The 24,370-nt window shown below is 56.9% G+C and overlaps 5 protein-coding genes across 7 annotated transcripts in view; 4 read left to right on the top strand and 1 right to left on the bottom strand.

Annotated features, from left to right (window-relative positions):
- The window catches only part of CACNA2D2 (calcium voltage-gated channel auxiliary subunit alpha2delta 2), a 112,769-nt gene extending 107,993 nt beyond the window's left edge, over positions 1–4,776 (top strand). Inside the window, exons 26-37 of one of the 2 annotated variants that reach the window (XM_040247070.1) lie at positions 64–167; positions 535–633; positions 727–815; positions 1,003–1,050; positions 1,284–1,355; positions 1,459–1,611; positions 1,756–1,808; positions 1,926–1,981; positions 2,116–2,242; positions 2,331–2,440; positions 2,536–2,618; positions 2,745–4,776. In XM_040247070.1, coding sequence (XP_040103004.1) covers positions 64–167; positions 535–633; positions 727–815; positions 1,003–1,050; positions 1,284–1,355; positions 1,459–1,611; positions 1,756–1,808; positions 1,926–1,981; positions 2,116–2,242; positions 2,331–2,440; positions 2,536–2,618; positions 2,745–2,885 — 1,135 coding nt within the window. In that variant the 3' untranslated portion in view covers positions 2,886–4,776. Of the gene's footprint in view, positions 1–63; positions 168–534; positions 634–726; positions 816–999; positions 1,051–1,283; positions 1,356–1,458; positions 1,612–1,755; positions 1,809–1,925; positions 1,982–2,115; positions 2,243–2,330; positions 2,441–2,535; positions 2,619–2,744 lie in introns of both variants that reach the window. The other variant, XM_040247069.1, reaches the window with a different exon arrangement.
- A 2,186-nt stretch (positions 4,777–6,962) lies between these two features.
- TMEM115 (transmembrane protein 115) lies at positions 6,963–11,777 on the top strand. The gene is made up of 2 exons (XM_040247067.1): positions 6,963–8,291; positions 10,981–11,777. Exons 1-2 carry the CDS (start codon positions 7,441–7,443, stop codon positions 11,183–11,185), a joined length of 1,056 nt encoding a protein of 351 aa, XP_040103001.1. The 5' UTR covers positions 6,963–7,440; the 3' UTR covers positions 11,186–11,777.
- An 810-nt stretch (positions 11,778–12,587) lies between these two features.
- On the bottom strand, positions 12,588–15,286 carry LOC120868310 (cytochrome b561 domain-containing protein 2). Its single transcript, XM_040247068.1, has 4 exons — positions 15,141–15,286; positions 14,569–14,717; positions 14,092–14,129; positions 12,588–13,415 (listed from the first exon to the last, which is right to left on the bottom strand). The coding sequence occupies exons 2-4, from the start codon at positions 14,693–14,695 to the stop codon at positions 12,912–12,914; spliced, it is 669 nt and encodes a 222-aa protein (XP_040103002.1). The 5' UTR covers positions 14,696–14,717; positions 15,141–15,286; the 3' UTR covers positions 12,588–12,911.
- Positions 15,287–15,293: 7 nt separating this feature from the next.
- NPRL2 (NPR2 like, GATOR1 complex subunit) lies at positions 15,294–18,644 on the top strand. Its single transcript, XM_040247066.1, has 11 exons — positions 15,294–15,521; positions 16,041–16,132; positions 16,235–16,403; positions 16,558–16,666; positions 17,040–17,176; positions 17,268–17,365; positions 17,485–17,521; positions 17,640–17,733; positions 17,809–17,926; positions 18,197–18,339; positions 18,429–18,644. The coding sequence occupies exons 1-11, from the start codon at positions 15,444–15,446 to the stop codon at positions 18,494–18,496; spliced, it is 1,143 nt and encodes a 380-aa protein (XP_040103000.1). The 5' UTR covers positions 15,294–15,443; the 3' UTR covers positions 18,497–18,644.
- A 1,428-nt stretch (positions 18,645–20,072) lies between these two features.
- Positions 20,073–24,350, top strand: ZMYND10 (zinc finger MYND-type containing 10). 2 transcript variants are annotated; one of them, XM_040247062.1, is made up of 12 exons: positions 20,073–20,345; positions 20,613–20,721; positions 21,641–21,757; positions 21,884–21,937; positions 22,058–22,192; positions 22,284–22,372; positions 22,462–22,562; positions 22,873–23,045; positions 23,302–23,427; positions 23,511–23,632; positions 23,750–23,875; positions 23,963–24,350. In XM_040247062.1, exons 1-12 carry the CDS (start codon positions 20,254–20,256, stop codon positions 24,036–24,038), a joined length of 1,320 nt encoding a protein of 439 aa, XP_040102996.1. In that variant the 5' UTR covers positions 20,073–20,253; the 3' UTR covers positions 24,039–24,350. The 2 variants fall into 2 exon arrangements, with proteins under 2 accessions (XP_040102996.1, XP_040102997.1); XM_040247063.1 differs by having other exon boundaries at positions 20,269–20,345; positions 20,579–20,721.
- The last annotated feature ends 20 nt before the right edge of the window (positions 24,351–24,370 follow it).

The raw sequence follows: 24,370 nt of genomic DNA, 5'->3' as shown, positions 1-24,370 counted from the left end.
TCTGCTGAGACCACTGCCTTCTCAAGTCTCCCCGCTTCCACCAACGTCTGTGTGTGTGACCAGGGCAGCTGAAGACTGGACAGAGAACCCCGAGCCCTTCAATGCCAGCTTCTACCGCCGCAGCCTGGACAACCACGGCTATGTCTTCAGGCCCCCCCAGCAGGATGGTGAGTGTCCTCCCAGGTGCATGGCAGCAGGCGGGAAGCTGAGGCTGGGGCAGGTAAAAAGGGAAGGCTAGGTTGTGCCAACCTGGAGGAGGGCATGGCTACCCACTCCAGTATTCTCAGAGAATCCCCATGGACAGAGGAGCCTGGCAGGCTGCAGTCCATGGGGTCGAAAAGAGCTGGACATGACTGAGAGACTAAACAGCACAGCACAGGCTGTGCCAAACAACACTCTGCTGGGTGCTGGGTGCTGGGTGCTTAGGCTGAGATCATCTGAGGCTCAGGCTCCTAGGTGCACAGAGCCCAGCATAGAGTGGTCAGCGTGGCTGCCAGCCCCTCCTCCTGACCACCCCACCCCACCCACCCCCAGCCCTGTTAAGGCCTCTGGAGCTGGAGAATGATACGGTGGGCATCCTTGTCAGCACAGCTGTGGAGCTCAGCCTGGGTGGACGTACGCTGAGGCCAGCAGGTGAATACCCAGGGCGGAGATGGGGAAAGAGACACTGGGCAGTGTGCTGCCCAGGCAGGTGGGCATTGATGGCCCCCTTGCTCTCTCCCATAGTGGTAGGCGTTAAGCTGGACTTAGAGGCCTGGGCTGAGAAGTTCAAGGTGCTAGCCAGCAACCGTACCCACCAGGACCAGCCTCAGAAGGTATTTGCTCAAGGATGAGGGCAGTAAGACCAGAAGTGCCCATTCTGGAGTCCCCAGGAACCCTTCCCAGTCCTCCCACTCAGAGTGGCTCTGGTGCCTATGGGGAGGCAAGGGACCCCGACATATAAAGGGTGAAGGGAGGGGAAAAGCTGGTGGGCACTTACAGTCCTTGCTCTCTGCCCAGCAGTGTGGCCCCAACAGCCACTGTGAGATGGACTGCGAGGTTAACAATGAGGTGCGTGTGCCCTGAACCCTTGCTTACCCAACTCCGAGACACCGTAGTCCCAACTGCAACTCCTAGCCCATCCCTTAGCCAATGGGTCTCAACATCCCACCCTGACTTCACAGGTTTGCCAGAACTGGGGGGAATGGTGCCCCCTCCACTGAACCACTGCACTACCAGGGTCTGGGGAGGAAGGGCTGGGCCAGAGCCCCTCCCCATCTTCCTCCCGCTTCCCTACCTCTCAGGACCTGCTCTGTGTCCTCATTGATGATGGGGGATTCCTGGTGCTGTCAAACCAGAACCATCAGTGGGACCAGGTGAGGGTCAGGAAGAGGGTGGAAGGAGAAGGTATGGGTTTGAGACTTCTGGAGGTATGGCACTGCCAGGCCTGTGACTCCCACTCCCTCCCGGCATCCCCAGGTGGGCAGGTTTTTCAGTGAAGTGGATGCCAACCTGATGCTGGCACTCTACAATAACTCCTTCTACACCCGCAAGGAGTCCTACGACTATCAGGCAGCCTGTGCCCCCTTACCCCCCGGCAATCTGGGTGCTGCACCCCGGGGCATCTTTGTGGTGAGCCTCAGCAATGCCTGGCCTGGAGATGGGGGGACTGGGAGACCTGCCCACAGAGGATCCCCCCACCTCTAACGAGCGAGCTGGGGGTGACCTGGGTTCCTGGGCAGCAGTGGGAGCCCACACCACTCTTCCCCACTGCAGCCCACCATTGCAGACTTCCTTAGCCTAGCCTGGTGGACGTCTGCTGCAGCCTGGTGAGTTCCCAGGGAAATGGGAGAGGGAGGGTGCTCCCTGGCCAGGAAGGCTGGAGAGCAACGGGGCATGGTAGGGTCTCTGCTGACCACTCCCACTCGGTGACCCATGCCCTGCAGGTCTTTGTTCCAGCAACTTCTCTATGGTCTCATCTACCACAGCTGGTTCCAGGCAGGTAGGTTGGGCTTTAGAGGCCCCTCCTCAAAGCCCTTCCCCAATCTGAGACCAACTCCAAAGGGAGGGCAGGGCTTATGGCTAAGCCAGGCTCTGGGTGTAGGGGTGGGGCTGAGGCGCTCTGGGCCCTCGCAGACCCCGCGGAGGCAGAGGGGAACCCCGAGGTGCGCGAGAGCAGTTGCGTCATGAAACAGACCCAGTACTACTTCGGCTCGGTGAACGCCTCCTACAACGCCATCATCGACTGCGGAAACTGCTCCAGGTGCGCGCGAGGCGTGGCCAGAGGGGCGGGGCGGGGAGAAGGGGGCGGGGCGAACCTCAGCGACCCCGCCCTTCTGTGCTGCCTCCAGGCTCTTCCACGCGCAGAGACTGATCAACACCAACCTTCTCTTCGTGGTGGCCGAGAAGCCGCTGTGCAGCCAGTGTGAGGCCGGCCGGCTACTGCAGAAGGAGACACACTGTATCCTGCCCGCGCCGCCCCCCGCCGCCCGCCCCCTTCCACCCCCGCGCGCCCGCTCCGTGCCGCCGCCTCCTTGACTCCCCACCCATGCCCAGCGGACGGCCCGGAGCAGTGTGAACTGGTGCAGAGACCGCGATACCGGAGAGGCCCACACATCTGTTTCGACTACAACGCCACGGTGAGGAGCGGGGGAGGGCGGCTTTGAGCCGCAGCTCCCACTCTCTCCAGGGCTAGTGCGGCCCTGCCACGCCCCCTGCCCATCCCCGCCCGGGCCGACCGGCTGCTCCCTGTCTTTTCCCAACAGGAAGATACCTCAGACTGTGGCCGCGGAGCCTCCTTCCCCCCGTCGTTGGGCGTCCTGGTGTCCCTCCAGCTGCTGCTCCTCCTGGGCCTGCCTCCCCGGCCACAGCCTCAAGTCCACGCCCACCCCTCTCGCCGACTCTGAGTGTCCCTCCCCCCAGCAGGCCTCCCCGCCGTTCCCTGCTCCCCTGCCCTCCACTCCCCGCCTTAGAGCCTTGCCCCCTCCCTCAATGAAGGAACTGAGCGCTCCTGGCCCCCAGAATCTGCGCCTTGGGGTGGGGGTGGGGGGTGCGAAGGAGGACGCTGCAGGTCTCTGGCCCCCAAGCCATGTCTCGCTGCTGAACTGTCAAAGTGTCCCCAGACCTCTCATTCCCACTGGACTCACCCACTCCTGAGGGCTGGGCCAGGGAGGCCACAGTACTGGTGCCACACCAGGCCTCCACTGCCCGCCCTGCCCTGGGGCTCCCTTTGTGTGGGAGACCTAGGCCTTGCCCCACCTGGACTCCTCTAACCTGGCCCTTCTGCCCCACCCAGGACTAAATCTAGATTCCCGGGGAATAATAGAGGAAATGGTGATGGGCAGTTTGAGGCCTGTGCATCACCCCAGCTTAAGTCCTGGCAGGAGAGCCCCCAGTGAGCTCCTGCCTCTCTCAGGCCTACAGCCATCCCTCCCCAGGCCCCGCAGGTCGCAGGACAGTGACAGAGACGCTGGCTAAGACACAACCCCATACACAACGGGAGCCCTGAGGGCAGAAACTGGACTCACGTTAGACATACCCAGGAGGACACACACACACACAGACACACCATGGAGCGGGATGAGGGTGGGGGCTCACAAAGCCTTACACAGGGTGAGGGGTTGGTGGGAGGGTTGGCACATGCAGGCTCCATCTCCTGCTCACCGTCACCCTCTAATCTAACCTGTAACCCAGCTGGTCCTCTGTCTCTAAAGCTGAATGTCAAACAGTGCCAAATGCTGGGGCAAAGGGGGAAGATTCCTCTGTCCCAACTTTGCCGCCAGTGTCCCCTAAATGCCCGTGACCCTGCCAGGTGCTCATTGTAACCATTTCTCACTAGTGTCAGGCCCCCAGGGGGACCACATGCCACTGCCTGCACCCCTCAGCAGAGGAACTCTCACCAGACATCGCCCTTTGCCTTAGCGGCGGTGACTTGATCACTCCTAGCTGGATCATCCCACCCCCAATCTGGCCCTAACACACTCAGGCCTATCTCTTTCCCTCTTACACACACACACTCCCTGGCCAAACTGCTCCTCCCTGAACACACATTTGCACATATGCACACACATATACACACTCTGTGCACACACAGAGGCTGGGCCTGGGAACATCTCTTCACACCGTTCATTCTCTTCATTTCCCCCAAAGGCATCCCAGCCTGGGGGCCACTGGGGGCCTGAGGGCAGGGGGATGTGGCCGTGGGGCTCAGATGGACTGGGAGGAGGGGGGAGGGTGATGCATTAATTAATGGCTCCGTTAATTAATGTCACGTTGCTTGTCGCTTTCTCAGTGTGTGTGTATGGTTGGTCCATGCCTGCTGCTGGTGCCAGGGTGGGCACCCATGCTGTACGCCCAGCCTAGACGCCAGCCATGTCTTGTGGGGGCGTGTGTGTAACTGTAGTCTAGTCAGGTGCTCAATGGAGAATATAAAAATAAAGAAGCATCAAACATATACAGAAAAAGTAATATATATTTTAAGTTTAAAAAAGAAAAGCAGACAAAACAATCCCCATGAGGTAGTTGTCCAACCCCCGGCTGGGTCTGATCCTTCTCATCACCCACCTGACCTGGCTGTCCCCTCACCTCTGGCTCGGGGGATCTGGGGGGCCATTTCCTTTTATCTGCCCTTTTTTTTTTTGGTGGTTCTATTTTGTACAGACAAGTCGGAAAAACAACAGCGACAAAAAAGTCAAGAAACTTTGTAAAATACTGTGTGTGTGATTCCTTGTAAAATATTTTCAAATGGTTTATTACAGAAGATCAGTTATTAAATAATGTTCATATTTTCACTTCAAATGGTTCCCATACACTGTGTCTGCCTGGAGTGAGGATTGGGTGGCTTGAAGAGAGGTGGCCCTGAGCACTTACCACTCAGTTGGAAGTGAAGCTATACCAATCCAGGTCTCTGGTAGGTGGAAGGCATGATGCTTCCCAGGTCTCCTAAGCACCAGATCCTTGACATCCTTTGTCTTCTATAATCATCTCAAAAGCCTTCAGGAAAAACTCTTAAAAAAAAAAGTTTCCCAGAGGCTCAAGGCCAAGACCATGGAAGAAAGATGGAGATGAGATGCAAGCTTCTGGCCAATGGGATCAGATTGGGGCCTAGTGAGCAGGTCCTGCACGTGGAATGAAGAGTGAATACCAGGTCCAAGTCCATGGCCTGGTGCTGGAGGGCCACTTTTGCTGTCTGGAGGAGGCCAAGTTCTGCCTGTCCCCTGCAAGCATGATGGCTGCTCCTTCCCAGCCCAGGGGAGGCCTGGGCCTCTCTGACCGCTGCTGCTCACACTAGAACACAGCTCTGAATACTTTTCAGCAAATCCTCTCAGGCCTCCCTCTGGCAAGCCCTACACCCTTGTTCATTTTAATCCTAACTCTTACTAGTGAACCCTATTGTGTGACCTTTGTGTTCAAGGGGAAAGAATCACCAGTGCAGAGGTTTCCCACTGACACTTACTGTACACATTCCATGCTCTGCACTCACCCAGCTGGGTCCACCCACAACCTTAAGAGTTAGTTACCAGTTTATCTCCATACTTCCGGTGAGCAAATTGAGACTTAGGAGAAATCCTTTCTCCCAGATGCAAGAAACCACCAAAGTTTTCTGAGATGAGGTTGCCTGTGGCTGAGGGACCTCGGATGCTAAATAAATGAAAGGGGGCATTCGAGGCGTTAGTGAAGACACATTTCCTCACCCTCCACAATGGTTGGCCACATAGCAAAGACTAGCAGTCCCTGAGACATCTCCCATGCTCTGCAACAACCCCAGAGGTCCTGGGTTAGATCTGCCATGTGAAATATAGAACATCCAATCTGACTGGGATTTCAGATAATCAACTAATATTTTTTAGTATGTTCCCAACATTGCATGGGACATAACTATAAAAGTTGGGAGTCACACGTATCCTAACAAAATTGTTTATCTGAAATTCAAATCTCATTGGCCTGTATTTTGATTTGCTAAATCTGGCAACCCTACCCCTGCGTGGCATCCAGCGGGAACCCAGACCCCAAAGTTAAGGCATAGCAACACCTGTGATTTGGAAGGCTATGCACACGTCAGCAGTTGTACTGCTGGCGGAAAGGAAGGGATTCTGCACTTTTAAAATGTACTTTGTTACATAATTATTTTAATTATATGCACATTTTAAAAATTCAGTTTTGCACAGGTGGCTTCAGGTGGCTGCTTGAAGCCACCACTGCAGTGAGACAGAGGTCCAAGGCCAGCCTGACTCAAGTTTGTGTGGAGAGACCTCTCCATCAGGATCATCCATTGACTGGGTGAGGAAGAGTCATTGAGAGAGGTCCGGCCTCACCCCTTTTGGGGCTGGAGACCGGAGTTCAAGTGTGGGCTCCACCTCACTTGTACACAAGGGCAGCGTGGGCAACACACTCGCTGAGCAACCAGGGTGGATTGCATTTTACATCCCAGTCCCCTTGGATCCTCACGGTAGGTCCCGTCATCATCTCCATTCAACGGTCCATGAAACTGAGTTTCAGTAAAGTTCGGGAATTTGGCCAATGCCACGCATCCGTCAGATGACAGAGCAAGAATTCCAACCTGGGTCAGGCATACACCCGACCGTGGAAGTTCCAGGAGTTCGCGCCCGCTGGACCATCCAACATACTTACTCGCACACCTGGCTACAAGGACACACCCACTCAGATGTACGGGCAGACATGGAGCCACGCCTCCCGGGAAATTCAGAAAGTGCGTGGCGTGCAGCTGTGCAGCCGCTGGTTCTCGCCGCTCTCCAGAGGTCGTTCGCCCTCCCCCCGCCCCACGTCTGGAGAACCGGCGGAAACGGTCCTGAGCACTACAACTCCCAAGCACACCCGCCTCTCCCGGCGCACAGCCTCCTGGGACTTGTTCTACCCAGAGCCCGGATCGCCGCAGGTCCCAGTGTGGCCAAGGACTTCATGTCCCAGCATGCCGCGGAGCCGGAAGGCCGACGCTCAGAGGGCTTCCTGCCGCCGTCCGGGGTGCGCAGGCGCAGCGCCCTGTTTGTCGGCGCCTGAGAAGGGAGGAGGTACTGTCGAAACCGAGACCGAGGCCGAGGCGGAGCTGACCAGACTTGACTCCTGCCCAGAACTAGTCTCCGTGCCGCGCGGACCGTAAGAGGCCCCAGAGTGGATGGAGGAGATCGAGCCCTGACATCACCGCCAGCCCGGTCGGCGCTGTGGCCACACAGGGCGGGCGGGCAGGCGGTGGTGCCTAAGCTGCTCGGGGCCTTCCCTCAGATTCCCCGTCGAGGGGCCTAGGCCCCGGCCCCGCGACCGACCAGGCCCGGCTCTGCCCTTTGGGACCGGAGTCGACCCGACCGGAAGTAGAAGCCTTCACCGGGGCCATAGGCCAGGGACTAGGTCGGGCCCGGGCCTCCCGTCGGGGCCGGACTGGGAAGAGGCCCCGGGGAGGCCCCTAGCCCACTAAACCCTTCCCTCAGGCCAACGCCCGCCAGGAAGATGCAGCGCGCCCTACCGGGCGCCCGCCAACACTTGGGGGCCATTCTGTCCAGCGCCAGCGTGGTGGTGAAGGCTCTGTGCGCGGCGGTACTATTTCTGTATCTGTTGTCCTTCGCCGTGGACACGGGCTGCCTGGCGGTCACCCCAGGCTACCTCTTTCCGCCCAACTTCTGGATCTGGACCCTGGCTACCCATGGGTTGATGGAACAGCATGTGTGGGATGTGGCCATCAGCCTGGCCACGGTAGTGGTAGCTGGACGTTTGCTGGAGCCCCTCTGGGGGGCCTTGGAGCTGCTCATCTTCTTCTCAGTGGTGAACGTGTCTGTGGGGCTGCTGGGGGCCTTCGCCTACCTCCTCACCTACATGGCTTCCTTCAACTTGGTCTACCTTTTCACTGTCCGCATCCACGGCGCCCTGGGCTTCCTAGGTGGTGTTCTGGTGGCACTCAAGCAAACCATGGGGGACTGTGTGGTCCTGCGAGTGCCCCAGGTGCGTGTCAGTGTGGTGCCCATGCTGCTGTTGGGGCTGCTGCTGCTGCTGCGGCTGGCCACACTGCTCCAGAGTCCGGCACTGGCCTCCTATGGCTTTGGGCTGATCTCCAGTTGGGTGTATCTTCGCTTCTACCAGCGGCATAGCCGAGGCCGAGGGGACATGGCCGACCACTTTGCTTTCGCCACCTTCTTCCCCGAGATCCTGCAGCCTGTGGTGAGCCTGCTGGCAAACCTGGTGCATGGCCTCCTGGTGAAAGTAAAGATATGCCAGAAGACAGTGAAGCGCTATGATGTGGGCGCCCCATCCTCCATTACCATCAGCCTCCCAGGCACAGACCCTCAAGACGCAGAGCGGAGAAGGTACTGTGGAATCTTCCAAAACCTTGTTGAGCTAGGAGAATCTTACAGATCAGGTCACATTCCATCTTTTGAGGTGCTTGCTTGCTGTATGTAGGCTGGCAGCTGTATGTAGGTTTACAGTAAGATGTTGGGGGCAGACTCAGAGAAAATCCAGTTTGTGGCCTTGATCTCAACACTTCGGTATCTGGGCTGCATACGTTGCTTTCCAAAATTAGGGAGTAAAAGTTGTCTTTCTCACCACTCAGGGTGCTTAAGTTTCAAGAAACGCCCTCCTTCCTTTTGAACTGTGTGAGGGCTAGTGGAGAGCCAGGTACACGTAAGCCTGGCCTTGTCTCAGAATCTTGGCATTCTAGACACTGGTCCCGTGGGAGCCAGAAGCAACCCGCTGGTCCTTTTTCCCCTGTGAGAGAGGAATAGGGAAGGAGACCTGGGATCCTTATGAGGTGGTTGGGGCCACCCCAGTTTCCAAGTGCTGGACTCCACCCTCTTCCTGGGCCTTAAATTCAGATGTCGTGCTTCTCCGCAGCTTATTTATTAACAGGGAAGCCTGGGGTATAACTAGATTTAGACAGCCACTGGCCCATGTACACCGACTCTGGCAGGCATGTGTCACCAAACCCAGGGGACAGCCATGTGACCCACCGAGGGAGCCTGCTGACCACACCGGGGAATGGAGACAGCCTTTTCATTATCTGTAAACCAAGCCATCTGCACCATCAGGAGTCTCAGCTGAATTATTCACTTACTGCACCTTGGCCAGGGCAAGACAGATTTTTTTTTTTAATCCATTTCTTTCTCTCTCCCAGGCCTATGGACTCACCAGAGTGGGCACAGCTCCGTTTCTAACATTATTCTTGAGTGGTTTTTGTTGTTGTTTGGGTTTTTGTTTTTTTATGCAATTACTTGAATTGTGAAATCTAGAGCAGGTTCTGTTCCAACTCTGTGCACTTGTAAAAGGCTTCTGCTTTTGCATACCCGTGAGATGAGTTCTTAGCAGGCAACTTTACAAATTCAGCTGGACTTGTTCCAGCGCTTCCTCTCCACTGGGGCTTTGGCGTGTGGGACACACCCCTCTCCTGAAGGAGTTTCCAACTAGAGAAGGCCAGATTACTGTGGCCCAAGGTGCCAGGTGTTAGTACACAGGGCATGCCACAGAGCTTGATTGTGGGCCTTACAGTTTGTGTCTCCGTGGCTAAACAGTCCTAGAGACCGAGTTCTTTCTTAATCTTTAACCTTAACTGGTGGAGGAGTTGTAGCCAGAAGGGCTGGGCCTAGTGGAAACTGAACTGTCCTCAGAGATGTTCGGGTGATCCCAGTCCACAGTGGTGGCCCCTCCTCTAGTGAGAAATCTTGGATTGTTAGGGTTGGCTGGACATTCGAAAAACCTTCACAGCCCCAAGAAACTGTACAGTTGGAGGCATGTTGGGGTGTGGTGTCAGGAAGGGGGTTCCTGGCATAGCCTTGTGGTTGTTACCTTGCTTGGGGATAGGGGTCACTTTACCAAGCAGTTTGATCTCTTGCTGCATGCCACACTCCCTGCCCCAAAGAGCCAGTAATAGTGGGAGGCAGGGTTTCCCTTCTTTGACCCTTGTGACGGAGTGATGAGCATGCCACTACCTTGGCAGGTTTTAAACAGAATTAGCAAGGCAGTCTCCAGAATAGGAGCCTGGGTAGCAGAGGGAAGGACTGTCCTGTCTGTGCCAACTTGCCATGAGGCCAGGCTGAAGGGCAGGGTGGAAATGCTGGGGCTTTGCGTGCCTGTCTTCTTGTTGCTCCTCCTGTCATGTCCCCTGGCATGGTGGAGATTTTGGTTTTCTTCTGGAACATGGAAGGCTATATAGGTCTCCCATGCTGGTGGCAGAAGGGGTCCACAGTGACCACTATGAGGAGTGTTACCTGGCAGCATGAGCAGCCCACCTCCTGGTGGGCAGGGTCCCAGGTCCTTGTATATACCTTCTTCTAGCGAACTTCCCCACTTCCCTTCAGGGTGGGGTCTCCAGGGGTCTGCCCAGTGGAACCAGGCCTGGCCTGTGCCCTACCCACATGGGCAGTTTTTTCTTCCTCTCTTCCCGCTAGGAAACTATGTGTTCCTGTTCTAACCCAGGTCTTGGTGGTGTTGGGGGTTCTTCTGGGAAGGCCAATGCTAAGAGTCAGTTAGGAGGGGTGAGCTAACCCAAGTTGGCCCTGCTTTCCCAGGCTGAGAGCCAAGGCAAGGACTGACGTTCCAAACCTCCCCACAGACCCTTGCCAGGGGGTTCACAACACTCCTGACAGGGAGATGGGGAGAAGTTATGCCTTCAGTGTGATGCTGGTGCCCAGCAGAAATTCATGTGTCCAGGGATTTGCCATTCCACCATCTGCCCTGGGTCGCAGTTCTGCCTAGCCTTAGGCACCATCCTCAGAACCATGTCTGGGGCTGGCCTGGGGGCAGCCTGGTGGGCACCCACCATTCTCAGCCTGGAGGTGTCCGAACTATGGAGGGAGTGCTCTACAGCTTTTGGGTCCTCATTTGGATGGCAGAGAGTCCTAATCGGATCCCTGGGGAGCCCTGGGCCCTGCAATGAGGAAGAACACATAGGATTTTGAGAGGCATGTGAGCAGTAAGGCAAGTCAGTTTCCTGGGGGAAAGAATACAGGGCATGAACCACGTTCAGACCCATAGTGACCTGTCATCTTTCCCTGGCCCCAGGCAACTGGCTCTGAAGGCCCTCAACGAGCGGTTGAAGCGAGTGGAGGACCAATCCGTCTGGCCCAGCATGGACGACGATGAAGAGGAGGCTGGGGCCAAGATGGATAGCCCCGTGCCATCAGACAAGGCCCCCACACTCCCAGGGAAGGGGGCCGTCCCAGAATCCAGCCTGATCACCTTTGAGGCAGCTCCCCCGACGCTGTAACTCTAGACCACCTTGAGTGTAGCACCTCCTCTCCCAAGCCCCCTTTGACACCCTCTCAGCTACTCCAGGGCACTGACTGCTCTGAGGAGAGGGAAGAAGGCCTGCTGCGGGTTGCCACAGCCTTCTGCTCTTTCTCGCCAACACTACCCAGGACGCTTGCTCCTGGTTCCAGCTCCAGACAACCACTCTGCCAGGCATGGGACCTCTGAAGCGTAGCCAGCCCAGGCCATCCGAGGTAAGACTGCACCTCAGCAGGCAGCCTCACGCAGGTGGCTGCACAGACACTGGTGCCGCGGCTCCTGGGCCAGCCCACACACCTGACGCTGGTTGCCGAGAGCCCTGAGCCAAGGCGAGGATTTGCCAAAAACATTCTGGGGGTCCAGCCAGTGCAGGAGCCGGCGCAGGGCTGCTGCACATCGCTGCCTGCCCCCAGAAAGACTACGCTCATGTCAAGATTTCTGATTCCCTCTGCTGTGGCCATGGCTGCTTCCAGCCCAGAGCAGCCACAGCTCCCAGGTATTTTCTACAGGACCACTTGAGTGGGCAGCAAGCCCTGCCTCGCAGTATCAATAAAGCAGTTCTTTGAGGTATGGCTCCTGGGCTCCGTTAGACCACCTTGTGCAGCCCCCTCGCCATGCTCAGCTGCGGATTAGACAGGGACCTCAGGTTCCAGGGCTCAGCCACGAAGGCTGTTCCTGCTAGATAAAAAGCCCATTGCCCTCATTTCTCCCCACCCCCTGTCACACTCTCCCTTGCCTCACCACCACATGTCCACTCTCAACCAGCCTTCCCAGAGCTGTCACCTCAGACCCTTACTCATTGTCTCTCTCCCTGCACTACCTGGTCAGGGAGGCCCTGCCTGAAGACCTGATAACTAAGGGCCTCTCATCATAAGGAGTTGTTCTTACCCATGGTTCACTTTGAAGACAAAATTGCTCGGTGTTTGGCACCTATGGAGGCAGCCCATCCCCAGCTCCCATCCTGTCCTTGCCCAGACTGGACCATCACAGTTGAAACTCCCAACACAGTGGGCACCTGGGGAAACTGAGGACACAGCCCCACCCATCACAGCTACAGCTACAGCCCTAGGACCTGCTAGGGCCCCAGGTGGCACAGGACACTCAGCAGCCAGATCCCAGGACCTAATGTCGCAGGAGCGCTTTAGCCTCTCAGTGAGCAGCCATGGACAGATCCCCATCTTGCCCAGCTGCCCATGTGTTCTTACTGAACTGTCCCCAGCTCTGGGCTATTCCTCCCATTCAGTCTTTTCAGTCTTTTTTTTCTTTTTGACTGCACCTCGCAGCATGTGGGATCTTAGTTCCCCCACTAGGGATCAAATCTGCACCCCCTGCATTGGAAGCTCAGAGTCTTAACAACTAGACCATCGGGGAAATCCCTTCAGTCTTTTTTTTTTCACTTTATTTTACTTTCTTCTCTTCTGTAATTTCTGGACATACCAGCAAAAGTTGAGTTGCTGGGGGTGGGGGACAGTCTTGCAACCCCGACTTCATCCAGGCACATGATCCATAAACTTCTCTGGGACGGTAGAGAAGGAAGGAAAGGGGAGGCACCGCAGCATGAGGAGCAAGGAACAGTGTCACACACAGGACTCTGGCTGCCCCAGGGCCTGAGGTGTCCCGTGAGCGAGCTGAGGGAGTCCAGGAGGCCTCAAACCCGGCTCCCAAGCTGAGGGGCAAATCCAGGCTTTCCCAAGGCTGGGAAGAGTTCACGGCTGGATCCTCTTGCGGTACAGGTAGGCGTTGCTCACCTGGTTCATAATGACCAAGCTGGTAATGACAGGGCAAAGCACAGCCAGGTACCAGACCCCACCGGTGACTGTGGCAGTGAACCAGAGTGAGCACATGCCCAACAAGAGGCTGGCACCCCCTAGAAGGTAGCCCACCAACCCCGAAGTGGCGTGGTACAGCTTAAGCTTGGCCAGGGGCCATCGAGGCAGCAATTTGGGGTAGAGCAGCCCCACCCCACCTGAGCACTGCAGCCCTGCCCACAGCACAGCTAGCAGCCCTGCCCGCCCATGCCACGTGGCCAGGTGGGCTTTGCCAATCTGTTCCTTGTGGAGGATGACAAGGCTCAGGCCCAGCAATGCACACAGCAAGGCCAGAAGCTGCAGAACCCAGTGGCAACGTGCTCGGCCCTTCCGTGAAAGGGAGCGCAGCAACGAACTCTCAGGAGAGAACACCAGCAATGCCTCGGTCATCAGGAAAGAGAACTGCGGAGACAGAGACAGGACACTAAATGGGAGTGCTGCCAAGCAGAAAGGCAGAGTTTTCAATGAACCTAAGCTGCCAGCCAGTGTGGACTGACTGCCCTTTATTCTCTCCCCCACTGACAAGAGTATTTGGTGGGGCAAGAGTGGAAAACCATCTGGGACAGAACATGGGTTCTGAGTAACCGCAAGAGGTACCTCTTCACACTTCTTCCTGGGTGCTACTCTGAAATGTCATCTCTGCTATGTTACCCAGCAAACACGAGGTTTGAGATGGGACAGTTATAAATGATTCACAAGCTTTGTTTCCCTGACAGGCCTGGATACAATTTCTCGGCAAGAGTTGTCCACATGGGTGCACTGTTTCAGGGAGTATTAGGTGCACCACTGTAAATTAAGGTGACAGGAGGCACAGGTACACCCAAATGCATATTTTAAGCCTCCTGCCTGGAGGTGGCTAAAGCATCATTTTGTACTTAGACAAAGCCCTACATCTTCATTACCCTAGTTCAAGTCTCATATAAACTGTGGCAGGAGTTGGAGCCTACAGTTCCTCCAACCCCACATCCCACCCTTCCAAATAGATATCAAGTGTGCATTTACATTTAGAGGCCACTAAGACCACCCTCAGAGCTGTATTCCTTCCCACCCGTAAGAGCTGGCCAGGTTCACTACTTACAGCCAAAGACATAAGCACAGGGTGCCAGGAGAAGAGACCTGGAATGAGAAGAGGAAGACGTGAGGCTCAAACAAGAAGAACCCAGCCATACCAATCCCCACAGGCTGAGGAAAATGAGCAGCCCATCACCCAAGGAGGTGCTGCCAAAATGCAAGCTCCCTCTTACTGCAACAAGCTGACCCCATATCTATTCTCTCTTCCTGGACCCTCCCTGGATCAGAGGCCACCCTTCACCCTTCTCTCAGCCCTCCCTCTTTCCCTCTGTACTTTGCAAGAGGCAGCCAAGTGCAGCATCCAGACAAGAGAAGCCAGGTACTCTCTAGGGCCTGGCCAAGCTGGCAGAGCCCTCACTCTCATCACCCTGCTTATCCCTCCAGCATGGCATGTCCCAAGAGTCAGACCCAAGGCTTCCTATTGCCCCTGCTCCCCAGGAAAAGTGACAGTTCCCAAAAGTCAGTAATTATGCATTCTACTTACTGGAGCCAGGCCTGGCAAGTACAGCCACAAAGATGGTGAAGCCCAAGGCCACAAGGTGGGCAGCAGCCCCGGAGGCAGTGCGCAGAGCTCGGTATATGTGTGACTCGGTCTCCACAGAAAGGGCCATGATCAATCCGGCCGGCTGTAGCCTGAAAGCATAGCAGAGTGAGCAAGGGCCTCTGGTGCCTGCTGTCCACTCTTCTCACTGGAGCAAGAGTGGCGAAGCAAGAATGCCACTCTCTTCCAAAGAGTTAAGGTAGGAAGGGACAGCATTAAGGCAGGGCCCAGGAATAGTCGCGGGCTGGTGGCCTGTCGGCGTGTATCCGCATCTGAATTGGCACTGATCACTGGTCCACCTTCCAGATAAGATACGCAAGGCCGTGTATTAGACTACAAATCCCAGAATGCACCACGCCGTCGCAGGGCGGGAGCGCCCGCTGGAGGGGCGTGAAGCACTACGGGAACTGTAGTTCCAGGTTGCGTCGAAATTACAGCCTGAATCGCTTTGAGCACACCCTTCCCACGTGCAGCTGGCTTGCTGCCTCTACACGCCAGGGATTCGCCTGCCTCACCCGCAGCGCCGACCCGAGGAGGTGGTTCGGTCCCGAACAAGTGGGACTCTCCGGGCGCTAGCCGCGCGCCCTGTCGCTCCTCCGCTTAACTTCCGGGTGCGACGCCTACCCACCCGGGACTTCCTGGGACTGTTCGCAGCCACACGGCTGAGTTGCGCTGCGCAGGCGCTGTTGAGCAGATGGCTTCACTGGTGTATCAGTGCGCAGGCGTGCCTGAGCTGGCGGCCCAAGCCTCCGGTCTGTTTCTGACAGGTGCTCCCAGGAATAGAGGCGCCAGCTACAGACCCCGGCCCCACTGGCGCCATGGGCAGCAGCTGCCGCATCGAATGCATATTCTTCAGCGAGTTTCACCCTACGCTGGGACCCAAGATCACCTATCAGGTGCTATCCGGGCTCGCGGGACAATGGGGGATAGAGGGACGCTCCGGGGAGTTCAGTCAGTTGCCTGGAAGCGAGGGAACCCCGTGCCCCGTGCTACACGCAGGCACGCCGCTCCCTCGTTCGCGGGGAATCGTGAACCACAGGTATATTCAAGCCCAGTCCCGGGCTCCCAGGGTGGCACAGCAAACAAACATCACATAGGCAGTGATGCTGTGTGGGCCCAAGGGAGGTGCCAGGTCCTACGAGAGGTGTGAGTGGTGATCCACCAGTATCCCTGCATGCATAGAAATTTAGGTGTGGGAGGAGTGTGCCAGGTGCAGGGAACAGCATATGCAACAGCCAGGAGGTAGGTGAAAACATAATGTGTGTGTGGAAACACAAAGTTGGAGTAGGCCTGGGTGGATGGGAGAGAGGAGAAACCCTGGAGAAGAGAGCTTAGGTCTTGAAGGTCGCCCTGTGTACTCTGCCTAGTCTCTGTACTAGGTCCTCTAAGGGGCTGCTTGTCACTTCCTTCCACAGGTCCCTGAGGACTTCATCTCCCGGGAGCTGTTTGACACCGTCCAGGTGTACATCATCACCAAGCCAGAGCTGCAGAACAAGCTCATCACTGTGTGAGCCCCTAGCTGGGGAGTAGGGAGGGTTCCCAAGAAGGAGTGGACAGACCTGGGGACAGGAGGAGATTGATTTTGTTCCTGCCTGTTCCCCTCGTCCAGCACAGCCATGGAGAAGAAACTGATAGGCTGCCCCGTGTGCATCGAGCATAAGAAGTATAGCCGCAATGCCCTGCTGTTCAACTTAGGCTTTGTGTGTGATGCCCAAGCCAAGACCTGTGCCCTTGAGCCCATCGTCAAAAAGCTGGCTGGCTACCTGACCACACTGGAGGTGTGCAACACAATGGGCTCGGGTGGATGGGCAGGCAGAGTTAGGGAAGGTGTTCGCATGTCTCCAAAGCCCTCCAGACCTGGGAACTTTCGAGGGCAGGGTGCCAGCCAAGGGTCCTGGGGTGTGCCCACCATCCTGTCCACGCCCCATCCAGCTAGAGAGCAGCTTCGTGTCCACGGAGGAGAGCAAGCAGAAGTTGGTGCCCATCATGACCATCCTGCTGGAGGAGCTAAATGCCTCAGGCCGGTGCACTCTGCCTATCGGTATGGCCCGGCCTCTATAAGGACAGCAGAGGGGTCAAGGAGGGATGGGAAAGTGGCAGAGGAAGGTGGGCCCAGTCAAGGACAAGACTGGTGAACAAATTGGCGGTCAGGAAATAGCCATGAGCTTGGCTGACGATGTCCAGGGTCCAGTGGACCATGGGGTTGGGGAGGGGGAGGCCAGTAGAGTTCTCTGGCTCTGCTCCCTGAACATGTTTCTTCCCCTGAATGGACCTCAGTCTCTTGATCCATAAAAGGAGGAGATTGGTCCTACCCAGAGCCACCTGTCTGCCTCAAGGGTGGCTGGGAGGACTGCCTGGTAATTGAGGGCCTCTTGGAAGAGTTGGCACTGAGGATATGGGGGGGTCCCCTGCAGATGAGTCCAACACCATCCACTTGAAGGTGATTGAGCAGCGGCCTGACCCTCCTGTGGCCCAGGAGTATGATGTGCCTGTCTTTACCAAAGACAAGGAGGATTTCTTCAACTCACAGTGGGACCTCACCACACAGCAGGTGTGCTTGCCCGCCCTGGCCATCATGACATGCGGCTGGCCACAGCCCTGGCCTCATCCCGCTTCTACTGAACCTGTTCTTCCCTGCCCAGATCCTGCCCTACATTGACGGTTTCCGCCACGTCCAGAAGATTTCAGCCGAGGCAGACGTGGAGCTCAACTTGGTGCGCATTGCCATCCAGAACCTGCTGTGAGTGGGGCGCAGTGACACCCAGGACAGGTTTAGCAGTAAGGAGGAACCCAGGGGCCCTGAGTGTAGGCGCTGGGAAGGCATGGCCCTCAGAAGCTGAGCACTACTGTTTCCCCCAGGTACTATGGCGTTGTGACACTGGTGTCCATCCTCCAGGTAGGTGAGTCTGGGGTCTGATTAAGTGGAGACTGGATCATGTGACTGGGCCCAGCTGGGGCTGTGTCAGACTTCCAAGCCCCTTACTCAAGCCCCTGTGCCACCTCCTATCCTCCAGTACTCCAATGTGTACTGCCCGACACCTAAAGTCCAGGACCTGGTGGACGACAAGTCCCTGCAGGAGGCGTGTCTATCCTACGTGACCAAGCAAGGTATTGGCAGGCTCTGGGGGAGGCCATCTCAGGGAGGGCAGGGCCACCTGGAGAACTGACCCTTGATGCCTGCAGGGCACAAGAGGGCCAGTCTCCGGGATGTATTCCAGTTGTACTGCAGCCTGAGCCCGGGCACTACTGTGAGAGATCTCATTGGCCGCCACCCCCAACAGCTGCAGCACGTTGATGAACGGTCAGAGGGGGCCCCTTGAGGCATGAGGGGTTTGCCTGAGGGGAGGTACATTCTCTGTGTCTCTGTGGAACTCTGGGTCAGAGAGAAAGCAGGAGACACCTAGTGAGCAGAATCACATGGCACTGCTAATCCAGGAAGGCTTCCTGGAGGTGGTGGGTTTTGGAGACCAGTCTGGTCATGGAAACAATACCGGAGGGAGGGGAGACTGGCCTGGCTAGAAGGAAGCCTGGCCCAGAGCATCACCTCTTTCTTACTTGACACTCATCCCAGGAAGCTGATCCAGTTTGGGCTTATGAAGAACCTCATCCGGCGACTACAGAAGTATCCTGTGCGGGTGTCTCGGGATGAGCGGAGCCACCCTGCCAGGCTTTACACAGGCTGCCACAGCTATGATGAGATCTGTTGCAAGACAGGTAGAAGCAGGCAGGACCGCTGAGGTGGGTCAGGGCAGCATGGCCAACCCCCCCAAGGCTGCTGACCTCACCTCCACCACACCATACAGGCATGAGCTACCAAGAGCTAGATGAACGGCTGGAAAATGACCCCAACATCATCATCTGCTGGAAGTGAGGCTCGTGGCAGCTGGACAAGGCATGCAGCTATGGGTACTCTTCTGCTAAGCCCTGCCTGGTGCATGAGGACTAGACCAGAAAACTAGTCCATACTGTCCTAAGGTTGACCCTCATTTCTGTAAATAAAGTCATCCATTTCAACCTACCTTTATTGAAGACTGCCTCTGAGCCAGCCACCAGAGAGAACCAGCAGTGAATGAAATAGCCGTGGTCCTGCACCCTGGAGCGCCATCTGGTGGGCAGAACCGACAATGGGCACGTAAAAGTGCCCACTAATTATAAACTGAAATAATCAGCCAGAAAGAAACAATCAGAAAGCTGAGATGAAAAGTGAGTTGGGATAGGAGCTGAGACTGCTCTGTATTAGATAGGCAAGGAAGGCTTAGCTGAACCAAACCCTGAAGAAGGAAGAGTATACCAGGCAGAAGTAACAGGTGCAAAAGCCCTGAATCAAAATCTGCTTTGGGATATGTGAGGGAGCCACGGGAAGCCCATGGGACCGGAACATAGAGGGCAAGGGGGAGCGGGGCAAGAAACAAAGTCAGGAGGTAGAAGAGGAGGCAAAAGCCTGATTCTCCAGAGCTATGGATAAGTTGCTTTGGACATCTGAAATCTCTCTGACATCTATTCGTCGCTCAGTGGTGTCCGACTCTTTTGTGACCCCTTGCACTGTAGCCCACCAGGCTGCTCTGTCGGTGGAATTCTCCAGGCAAGAATACTGGAAAAGTTGCCATTTTCTTCTCCAGGGGATCTTTCTGACCCAAAGATTGAACCTGGGTCTCCTGCACTTCAGGCAGATTCCTTACCATCTGAGCCACCATAGTATTCAATGTTTTGAGAGCCAGAGGCAGCCAGATCCACTGTCATGTGAGAAAGGAATGTCTCATGTACAAAAATTTTTTTTTTCCTGGCCATGCTGCATGTGGGATCTTAATTCCCCAACCAGTTATCAAATCCACACTCCCTGCATTGGAATCGTGGAGTGTTAATCACTGAACTATCGGTGAAGTCCCTCATGTACACCTTTAAAAGACTCCTGGTGGGAATTCCCTGGAGGTCCAGTGGTTAGGACTCCAGGCTCTTAAACTGCCAAGGGCTGGGGTTCGATCCCTGGTCAGGGAAATAAGATCCCGCATGCTACAAGGCAGGGGGAAAGCTCAGGAAGGTCAAGGGTGGAAATGGGTCCAGGATCAGTAACATGAGAGGTGATGGCAGCCCGGAGTAGGAAGGAGAGAAGTTGTGAGCCCTGCGCAGTATTTTGGGGATAGAGCCAACGAGGTAGAGCTGGACGCCAGAAATGCTGAAGCGAGGAGGCCACAGAGAGGAGCATCAAATGTGGGCGGAAAGGGAGCCGCTATTGGGAGAACTGGTGGGGGGCGAGCCGATTTGACATCCATCTGACGAAGGAGCCTAGGATGCAGGAGTCTGGAACCCTCGAGTTGCAGCCGATTGTGAGCGAGAAAGCACTAGGAGTCCAAAAAGAGTTGCTGCCCGCAGCTTGACTAGCAGGCAAGACGCTGGCGGGTGGGAACCCAGCAGGTGGGGCGGGGCCCAGGTCACACTGCGCAGGCGCCGAGCTTACCGTTTCCATGACGGCGAAGACTCACGCGCAGCAACCGCTCCGCAACCGTAGGGTCCCAGACTTCGGCCCCGCGGGAGACCGTGGTCCCCGAGCGTGTCAGCATCGCCACCCCAGAGCCAGCTGCTGCCCGTGGAGAGCCAGACCCCACCTTCACCCTCTCACGTTGCGGAGACATGGGCGACCTGGAGCTGCTACTGCCGGGCGAGGCTGACGTGCTAATACGGGGACTGCGCAGCTTCGAGCTGCGCGATATGGGCTCCAGAGGGTGAGGCCGCTGAATACAGGGTCAGGTGGCATCATGGGGTCAGAGTCCTTGAGTTGGGGGTGTGTGGGCCAGAGTCCTGTGAGGGGAGGGTTTGCCCAGCGTGGAGGGGCCCGTAAGGTGGGGAGGAAAAGCTCTCTGAGATAGGGTTCTATGGTCCTGAGCCACCTTGGACCCCTCCGAATCGCGTTAGGCTTCAATAGCACCCAGCCCCGACCCCCACGCCTACTGCACAGATGTGCACCCACATGCACACACAACCCGGGGCAGGTGGAACCAGCAGCATGAGAACCTGGAGAAACTGAACATGCAGGCCATCCTCGATGCCACAGCCAGCCAGGGCGAGCCCATCCAGGAGCTGCTGGTCACCCATGGGAAGGTACGCTGGAGTCACAGGCACGGTTCCTGCCTTTTCACCACTCCACACCCCCACCACCACTCCACCCTCTCAGAAACTGGGTGCCTACACTTCCCTCTGACTGGCACCTCGGTCCTCCCCAAAGGAGAAAGAAGAGTGTGTTACACATTTGATTTAGCACCCCTATGGGACAGGACCCTGGCATGCCTGGTGGGGAGCAGGGTGCAAGTTGATTAGGGAGATAGTCCTGGATCCTAGAACAGCATAGGCTGTAGGGGGAGGGCCCAGGTTCTAAAGGCATTCCTGACTAGCCTGTCAGGCTAGGGAGGGGCCCCCAGTGAAGTGGGGCGGAACTTTGGCATAGAAGGGGGCAACCTCCCCAACACGAGAAAGGGAGTTAGAAACCAGGAGTTGGCTTGACTGGGATGTGAGCCAGGAGGTGGCACCAGTAGATGACCTGAATCATCACTGACAAAAGGGTTCCTCTACAAGGAAAAAGTGGAGCCCCCTACAGGTGGGGTGGGGTAGGAATAGGGCACTGTGAAGGGACCTGAGAAAAGAGTGAGGCCAAGGCACAGAAAAGCCTCCAAGATCAGAGAACAAGGACAAGAGAGGGCATGAGCAGGAGGCTGGCCTGAGGGTGCACTTGGATGGGGGGCGGGGGGGGGGCAAGGGCTCAAGTGCAGAGGGAGCATGCAGCCTGGGGACAAGGCAAGGACCAATCCACATGAAGCCTGGGGGATGGAGACCCTCCCAGAGGTGTTGGAGGCAGCTGGAAATGAAGGTTCAAGGTGCAGGAGAGAGGTTTGGGATGGAATTCATGGGGCATAGGAGAGCCTAAGGGTCCATGGGAGTTTGAGGAGGGCTGAACTGGGTTGACCTGTTAGGAGGCCAAGACAGGCCCATCTCACCTCTTGTCCTCTGCCCTCCCCCCTCAAAGATCCCGACGCTGGTGGAAGAGCTGATTGCAGTGGAGATGTGGAAGCAGAAGGTCTTCCCTGTGCTGTGCAAGCTGGAGGACTTCAAGCCCCAGAACACATTTCCCATATACATGGTGGTAAGCTGGGCCGTCGGTGCATACCCCCGGCTGCCCCTTCAGAGGGCCCTGAACTAGAGAGGGTGGCTGGTAGCCCGTATCCCACTCTCAGCAGCTCCAGGCCCTATCCTCCTCTTTATGTGCCAGTTACACCACGAGGCCTCCATCATCAACCTCCTGGAGACAGTGTTCTTCCACAAGGTGAGGCAGCCGCCTTGCCCATTGGCTACTGCCCTCGGCGAGAGTCTGGCAGTGAGGGGGGTTGTGTCTGTGTGGCCAGAGCATCAGAGCCAGGACGTTTCCCCCGCTCCTGCCCTTCAGGAGGTGTGCGAGTCAGCAGAGGACACTGTCTTGGACCTGGTAGACTACTGCCACCGCAAACTGACTCTCCTGGTGGCCCAGAGTGGCCGTGGTGCCCCCCCTGAGGAGGAGTCCCAGTACAGCAGCCCCATGCAGGTGGGCTGGAAGTTCCCTGGGGTTGGCAAGGGCTAGACCCTGGTCCCTCTTAGCTTGAACACCATGTGCCCCATCCTACCCCCCACCTCAGGAGCTGCAGAAGCAGGCAGAGCTGATGGAATTTGAGATCGCACTGAAGGCCCTCTCAGTGCTTCGCTACATCACAGACTGTATGGATAGGTGGGCAACCCAGTCAGGCCTGGGGCCTGTAGTGGAGGGCTGGGAGCCTGGGCCTGTCACCTCCACTCACCTCCCCATCCCCATCCTAGCCTTTCCCTGAGCACCTTGAGCCGCATGCTCAGCACCCACAACCTGCCCTGTCTCCTGGTGGAATTACTGGAGCACAGTCCCTGGAGCCGGCGGGAAGGAGGTAAGGTCCTCTTCCACCCGCCTAAGCCCCAGTTCACTGCTTCCAAGACATCTTCCAGGATTGATGGGGTGGGCCACTTGCAGTCAGGTAAACTTTGCCCCCTTGCCCAAAGAGAATACCAGGATGTTTCACCCACAGTGGGCCTAGACCTGGCCTCTGTCACAGGCAAGGCCTGTGTGTCCACTACTGAGGAGTCACGCTGCTCTGAAGTGAGCGCCACCCCAATGTGGGTGTGTCCTGTGGCCCATGCAGCTCGGTCATTCAAAGAGCACGCAATACCTGCACCCCATATGTTGGTTCCTCTTCCCAGGCAAGCTGCAGCAATTTGAGAGTGGCCGTTGGCATACAGTGACCCCCTTGGAGCAGCAAAAACTGAGCAAGTTGGATGGGCAGGTGTGGATCGCCCTATACAACCTGCTGTTAAGCCCTGAGGCCCGGGCCCGCTACTGCCTCACAAGCTTTGCCAAAGGACAGCTACTCAAGGTAGGGAACTCCTCCTACCTGAGTGTCCACAGCCCCTGCCCTGCCCTAGGTCACCCTTGATGTTTATTTTTGCCCGCCCACCTCAGCCACAGCCCTCTCTCCACACCTTGGGCCTCAGGTGATAACAGCAGCTAGTGGGACCTGGGTCCCACTGGCACCCTCAGCCCAGCCCAGCCCAGCCTAGCCCAGGCCCTGTCTGTTCCTCCACCCTCTGGTCAGCACCGCCTCACACTGGCCTCCCCTGACACCCTTGCAGCTTCGGGCCTTCCTCACAGACACACTGCTCGACCAGCTGCCCAACCTGGCAGACCTGCAGGGTTTCCTGGCTCACCTGGCCCTGACCGAAGCCCAGCCCCCTAAGAAGGACCTGGTGTTGGAACAGGTAGGCTCTTGGAAGTTAGCTGGTCAGGACCACTGCTCACTTGACCAGCTCCTCCTCCCTGCCACTCTGCTTCTCTTCCCTAGATCCCAGAAATCTGGGAGCGACTAGAGCGAGAGAACAAAGGCAAGTGGCAGGCTATCGCCAAGCATCAGCTGCGGCATGTATTTAGCCCCTCGGAGCAGGACCTGAGGCTGCAGGCGCGAAGGTGAGGCCTGCTAAGCCAGCAGAAGGGGAGAAGGGAGGCAGCGGCGTGGATGTGGGTGAGGTTGCGCCTGTCCCCCCACCCACAGGTCCAGCAAGTCCTTCTGGACCCTTTTTCCAGGTGGGCTGAGACCTACAGGCTGGATGTGCTCGAGGCAGTGGCTCCAGAGCGGCCCCGCTGTGCCTACTGCAGTGCAGAGGCCTCCAAGCGTTGCTCCCGGTGCCAGAATGAGTGGTATTGCTGCAGGTGAGGGCATCCTAGGACCTTGGACCCCTAAGTCCCATTCCCATACCCCTCGGATCACTGCATCTTCACCGGCCCATATGCCTGCAGGGAGTGCCAAGTCAAGCACTGGGAGAAGCATGGAAAGGCTTGTGTCCTGGCAGCCCAGGGGGACAGAGCCAAGTGAAGGCTGCAGCGGCTGAAGGCCAACCACCCGTGCCTACAACCCACTCGAGTGTCCCCCAAAACCTCTGGATCTCAGTCTGGCCTCTGCAAGTGCCCCAGCCTCCGGGGTGGTGAGGATAGCAGGCGGGAAGAGCTGTTGACCCATCTCCCCCCCAGCTAAGCGCTCCCCACTTCCTGCTCTATCAGGCGGGAAGGCTTAGGGTGCAGCCTCCCCAAGCTGGGGCAGGAGGCCTGGGCGGGGGTGGGGGTGGGGGACAAGGGCCGGATGTGGGGACCCTCTTCCTCTGTAAAGTAAAGCTAGCTTCCACAAACACGCCTGTTTCCGCGTGGCCC

The sequence above is a fragment of the Oryx dammah genome, unplaced genomic scaffold, assembly GCF_014754425.2.
Source record: "Oryx dammah isolate SB20612 unplaced genomic scaffold, SCBI_Odam_1.1 HiC_scaffold_9, whole genome shotgun sequence".
NCBI classification, from domain to species: domain Eukaryota; kingdom Metazoa; phylum Chordata; class Mammalia; order Artiodactyla; family Bovidae; genus Oryx; species Oryx dammah.
Note: the sequence above shows the minus strand (reverse complement) of the source record. Positions and strands in the feature narration are given on the sequence as shown.